Below are 6,575 nucleotides of genomic sequence, written 5' to 3' on the forward strand. Positions count from 1 at the left end.
TTTTTCCGCTTGGGAAGCGCAAGTGTGCGCGAGTTTTTCTACGGCGCTTTTCTTTCGTCGGTGAGTTGGTTTTTCTTCTATTTTTAAGTTACTAAGGTGAATGGTGAGGAAACCTTCGTCTTAACTAAACATAAGCCCCAAACAAAATATAATGAAAGCAAAATAAAAGTAAAATAAAAATAAAGCTCAGATTTGGTTCCTTACAATACCATCAATGTTAGAAGTCTGAATGGAAAGGAAGTAGAGCTAGCTGAAGAACTAGAAAAGTATAATGTACAAATGACAGGTATCATTGAAACTAAGAAAATTAAAGTTGGAGAGAAAGCCTAAACAATAAATATAAGTTGATTTACTTGGGAATGATGTAAATGCTATGGCTACACTCTCTTTGCATTGAGCATCTGCTATGGAAGATAATCTGATAGAATGAGAAGTACTCTCTGGCAGAGTCATCTGGGCAAAATTTAAAATAGAAAACTGGATAATAAGATTTATCTTACAATGGACCTACTGAAGGCTCAAAGAAGGAAGATTGTGATCGAAGGGTCGGCACCTCTTTGGTGCCCTGTCAGGATGACACCACCGCATCTCGGCAGACACGGAAGCCGCGTTATTTAGGTCACGCAAGCGGTCGCGTAACGGAGCGATCAGAGTCGAGATAGAAGGAGAGACAACGCACTGGGAGTGATTTACTCAGACGCTTTTTAACATAACAACTGTTTAATGGTTAACGATAGGCTATACATTAGGGCTGCTGTTAGATACATCTCTCGATTTGATAGTATTAAGATATTAAGATATTACGTTTTTCCCCGATTTGAGAGAGAGAGAGTTTACAGGAGTTTCGCATGGTGATAAATACCTTTTGTTTTTGCTGTCTTGATGTAGATTCTCAAGCGGTCTTGGTGAAGGGAAGAAAGTTTGGAATGTCAGTCCGGTAGAGGAAGTATCCGTAAGAATGATAGAACAGTATCTGCAAGGGTGTTAGTCGATGGTTCCGATGATCTTTTTGTAGGATATATTCACAGATATCCGAATAGTGAGGCACTTAGGACAGGGGTGGCCAACATGAGGCCCGCGGGCCGCATGCGGCCCACCGGGAGTCGTGTTGCGGCCCGCGGAGCTAGGTCAAATGAACATAAATGTTAACTTTATTGTAATATCACCAAATGAACATTAGAAGAGTTAAGAAGGTTTGGAAGAGTTCTATGAAACGTATTTGGACAAGGATAAATATCTTGCGTTTTACAATCATGCTCTGTCAATGGTTACGCTATTTGGAAACACGTATGCGTGTGAACAACTTTTTAGTCGCATGAAGTATATCAAATCACAAGTGAGAACACGAATTACTGATGTTCATTTGGAAAACTGTTTGCGTGTAGCGACAACATCAGTCCAGATCAATTTTGATGCACTTACTTGTTAGTTCTGTAAAACAAAGTCAAATTTTTAAATTGTCTAATAAATATGTTTCTCGGTTATTAAATAAATGATTCTCGGTTATGTTTTATTTTCTTCAAAAAAATAAATATACCTATTTTTTGTGTTTTTTTACATTAAATCAGGCAAGTGTTTGACCACGATCTCACCTACTGGAAAGCAACGATGCGGATGAAGGTGTAGCACGCTTGCTTGTTTACTTTAATTAAAAAAAAATTAGGTGCGTGGCCCGGCAGGAAATATTATTTTTGAAATTTGGCCCGCCTGCTAAAAAGGTTGGCCACCCCTGACTTAGGACAAGGTACTAGTAGACTCTTTTCGAAAGACGGGCGACGACTGCTACTTTGTTGTCTGGTTTTCATGTTGGATTGTTGAAACGGAGATATTAGGTCGAAAGGTGCTGAGAAAGTGTCGTTATTACGCCTGAGAACTTAGCAGATGTTTAGCTCCCAGGTGTAAAAGTTGACAGTTATCGAATGAAAGTATAGCTACAATGTGAAATGATATAAACACATGAAAAGTCCGAATTCGGATCCTCACAAAGATGTAGAAGAATTTTATGACTTTCTGGGATTAGCAGTAGAGACAAATACTGATGAAAAAATAGAGATTGAGAGTAAATTGGGAAATGACAACTACATCTATGGCAGCATTTTAGGTAAGTTTGGTGAGAAAGAAAAACCTAACAACAATGGCAAAAGACTGCTTGAGTTTTGTGCTTGTCACTCACTAGTGCTTACTAATACAATATTCCAACATAAAGAGTGTCACAAATTCACATAGAGAGAACATACTAGAAATCTGAAAAGCATAATTGACTATATTATTTTAGAGAAGGATATTATCCATTTAGTTGAAGACACAAGAGTCTTTAGAGGTTTCGAAGTTGATAGTGATCATCATCTTGTACTGAGAAAATTAAAAACAGCTATCAATATTAGGAATAGGAGATGTAAAAAAAGGTGCTTCAGTGTATAAAAATAGAAAAATTATCAGATCTTCTAAATGCTATTAAATACAGAAATATGGTTAATAATACCACAGCTAATAACATCTCCATTACCAAAATGGATTCAGGGGAGGAATGGTAAAAATAGTATGTGCAGAAGATGTCTGCAAAGATAGGAAGGTTAGAACTCCATGGTGAACGAAAGAGGTTAGATAAGCAGTACAAAAGAAGAAGGTGTCTTATAAAAGATATCTGGCAAATAAGACCACAAGCATCCTATTAAATTATAAAGCTAAATGTAAGACATCTAAACCTGTAAAGAAGGCTAAACAAAGATGCTGAGAAAATTTTGGAACAAATAGAAAGCATGTATAAAGAGGGGGGACAAAATGTTCTGGCATTTAGTAAAGAATCTGTGAACCAATGGGAAAACTGTAGCTAGAGGAATAAAGAATGATAAAGGTATAAAGGTAAAATTATAACAGAAGATAAAGATATTCTAAAGGATTGGAGCAAATACTTTGAACAATTACTGAATGAAGGAGTGACAGATTTAGCCAAACGAGAAATTTTGAAATTATCGGATCCTATCTCAGTTATAAAGTAGATAAGGCCATCAAAAACATCAAATGTGGAAAGGCTGCCAGTGTAGATGATATCAGACTGAGATGCTAAAGTATGGGGGAATAACAGTAGTACAGTGGTTACATCACATTATTCAAAGATGTTGGTCTGAAGGGAAGGTTCCAGAGGATTGGGGAAAAGCTTTAATTGACCAATTCATAAAAAGAAGGTAAAACAGAATGTAGTAATTATGGAGGAAACTCACTGTTCAGTGTACTAGCTAAAATTTATGCCAGCATTTTAGAAAAAACAGTCAGACGAATAAGTGACCCAAGAGAAGAACAGACAGGCTTTAGACCAAATAGAGGATGCCAAGTTCAAATATTTACACTATGGCAATTGACAGAGAAAGCATGGGAATATAACAAGAAACTATACTTGGGATTCGTTGACTTGGAGAAGGCATTTGATAGTTCCTAGAGGATTACTTTTTGAAGTTCTTAAGAAATATGACATCAAGGATACTCTACTTGGGAATCCAAAGCTTGTATAGAAACTGCAAATCAGCTATAAGGATAGAAGGACAAATAGGTGACTGGTTCCAAGTAAAACTAAGGGTGAGCAAGGATGTACAGTACATTGTTTCCTTTATTATTCATAATTTTCATGGATAATTTAATAAAAGAATCAAAACTGTTGACAAACTTCAGTTTGGAAAATATAAAAATTGGTTTTTTAATCTATGCGGATGACATTGTCCTACTAAGCAATAAACCCGAGGCCCTCCAATAATCTTTAAATAATTTAGAGGAAAGTTGGAATTTCAGTATGTCAGTCTGTTATGAGAAAACAAAGGTTATGGCTATTAGTATAGAGAAAGAGACTTTAACAATTAAACTTTGTAACAAATGCTTAGAACATATCAATAAGTTCTCATACTTGGAAACAATCTTTAACAAAGATGGAAAGTTAGATTTGGAAATCAGTAATAGATTAAGCAAAGCAGGTCAGGCAGGGAGCCAATTGAGCAAATATATCTGGAACAAGAAAGAAATAAGTCACAAGACAAAACTAGCTGTGTACAACACAGTTTTTAAACTTATATTGACATATGATTCTGAGAGTTTGGTGAGAAATAAGAGAATTGACCAAAAATTAGAAGCAGCAGAAATGAGAATTTTTAGAAAAATTAGTGGTGTTAATAGATGGATACAGTGGCAAAATCATATTAAAAATGAAGACACGAGAAAAAAAACCTTAACAAATATTCAGTCAAGAGTAAGCTCAGCTAATCTGAGGTGGTTTGAACATTTGGAAAGAATGGGAGAAGACCAACTGGCCAAACAGGTTTTCAAAGCTAAAATAAAGAGAAAAAACCAAAGGGATGATGTAGATGAAGATAGATTGATACGAGGTAGCGTTAAGCAGACTTTAGAGGAAAGGAATTTAATTTCATTCTAGGCTAAAANATAATTATAATTTTAATTAAATAATTTAGAACTACTGGAAAAAAAGAATTGGTCCGGAATGGGACTCGAACCTGCAACTCCTGCTTACCGTGCAGATGCATTGCCAATTATGCTACCCGGACTTCCTAATTGGCAATGCATCTGCATGGTAAGCAGGAGTCATGGTTTCAAGTTCCACTCCAGGCCGATTCTTTTCTTCCAGTAGTTCTAAATTATTTAAGTAAAATTATAATTATTAAATTTATCAAGAGATGGCACCTAATGCTTAACTCTAGTGCCAAATTGTCTTATAAATTATTAATATTACAGCCGTTTCTAGCCCGATTAATATTCAGCATTGGTTGGTGTATAACTTATATAGTTGATAAGTTGAGGTACTGGTACTCCCTTTTTTTTCATTATAGTATTTGCATAGAGGTCTGCTTCAAAGTTTTGCAGGATGATTCATTAATAGTGAAAATATTGAGGAATACAAAAAAAAATTTTATTCAATATTTTTACTATGTAAATTACCATCAGTTATTTTTTTAATGGTTCATTAAGTTTATGATTATTTTGAGGGAGGTATTAGTTTCCTCTTTATTTTTTTATTGCTGAGCTCTTTTTGCTACTTTTTTTGTTTTTTGCACTTAAATTGTGTATTTTTGATTTTTAGGTAAACCTCCATAACTCGAAACTTTTTAATTCAAAGTTGAAATGTTTTTCCCAACCAATTTGAGTTAACCAGGTTTCACTGTATTTCTTTTGATATTAACTATCTGTATTAGATTTCTAGAGATATTGCATCTAAATTCATTAGAAAAAATCAATTGCCATGCTCTACTGTAGATATCATTTCTAATATCTACAGTAGAGCATGGCAATTCGGGACTGGGGTTGTTCGGATAACCAATTTTTTGGATAACTGATCATGTATGAAAAAATATATTAATCTATTCCATATTGAAATTTTTCTCCATTGCATGACATTTTGCGTTGAAGTTTCATCAATGTTAAGCCTAACGAAGATTTTTTAAAAATAAAAATCATGGCTATTGTATCGTTAAAAATTATTTCTTTATTTTGCACAAACAAAACAAATATATTCAAAAATATAAAAACAAAAAAAATTATATTTCAGAAGTTAATCTAGTATCAAAAATGTTCCAATTCAGCACAACAACATGTCCCGACACACAGTCCACAGAAAAACTCCACACAAAACAAGTAAAGCTTTTTCTTTGGTTTATCTGGAGATGTCAGCTGCTTGGGCTATATTCTTTGATGAGCTGAAGCAAAACACACCACTCACGATGGGGAAAAAAGCCTCATTCAAATACTGGCACATCTTTAAGTACCCTCTTGATGTGTGTCATGCTGAATCGGAACATTTTTGATATTAGATTTACTTTTGAATTATAATTTTTTTGTTTTTATATTTTTCAATATATTTATTTTGTTTGTGCAAAATAAAGAAATAACTTTTAACTATACAATATGGTCGTGCCAATGCTGCCAGCTAAAACACACACACCAACAAAAATAATATTGGAGTAGCCCAAGATATAGCCAAATATTGCAGCACCACAGCACTAGCGAAAATTTGAATTTGCTGATTGGAACGCTTTCGGTTAACCAATGTTTCGGTTGATCAGTATTTGTATAATCGATGTTCTACTGTATTTGTTTTTTTTTTTTTAATTATTTTTATATTTTTTTCCTCTTCATAAAATTGTCATAACATCAGAGATTGAGTTTTTGATATTGTTGAATTTTTTGAGTTTTTTTTATACTACTGCACTAGTTAAAAACTTTGTTTCATTTTACATTTTATATATATATATAAAAGAATGTATGTATGTACAGTAGAGCGTCGATTATCCGAATCAATTGGGGACTGGGGTTGATCGGAAAATTGATATTTCAGATAACCGATTATGCATGAAAAAATATATTAACCTATCTCACGTTGAAATTTTTCTCCGTTGCGTGTCGCTTTGTGTTGAATTTTCGTCAATGTTAAGCCTAACGAAGACTATTGTATCGTTAAAAATTATTTTTTTATTTTGTACAAACAAAATAAATATATTGAAAAATATAAAAACAATAAAAAATTATACTTCAGAAGTTAATTTAGTATCAAAAACGTAAAATATTTGAGTAGCCGAAGA

At 33.7% G+C, this 6,575-nt stretch overlaps 1 protein-coding gene across 1 annotated transcript in view; it reads left to right on the top strand.

Annotated features, from left to right (window-relative positions):
• Positions 1-6,575, top strand: part of LOC111621133 (CSC1-like protein 1) — a 101,667-nt gene that overhangs the window by 34,929 nt on the left and 60,163 nt on the right. The window contains exons 6-9 of the mRNA XM_023363204.1: positions 1,965-2,101; positions 2,276-2,405; positions 3,784-4,370; positions 4,455-4,573. Of these exons, the coding sequence (XP_023218972.1) occupies positions 1,965-2,101; positions 2,276-2,405; positions 3,784-4,370; positions 4,455-4,573 (973 nt within the window). The remainder of the gene's footprint in view (positions 1-1,964; positions 2,102-2,275; positions 2,406-3,783; positions 4,371-4,454; positions 4,574-6,575) is intronic.

Source organism: Centruroides sculpturatus, unplaced genomic scaffold, assembly GCF_000671375.1.
Source record: "Centruroides sculpturatus isolate CEXI.00-Female unplaced genomic scaffold, Cexi_2.0 scaffold171, whole genome shotgun sequence".
Classification (NCBI taxonomy): domain Eukaryota; kingdom Metazoa; phylum Arthropoda; class Arachnida; order Scorpiones; family Buthidae; genus Centruroides; species Centruroides sculpturatus.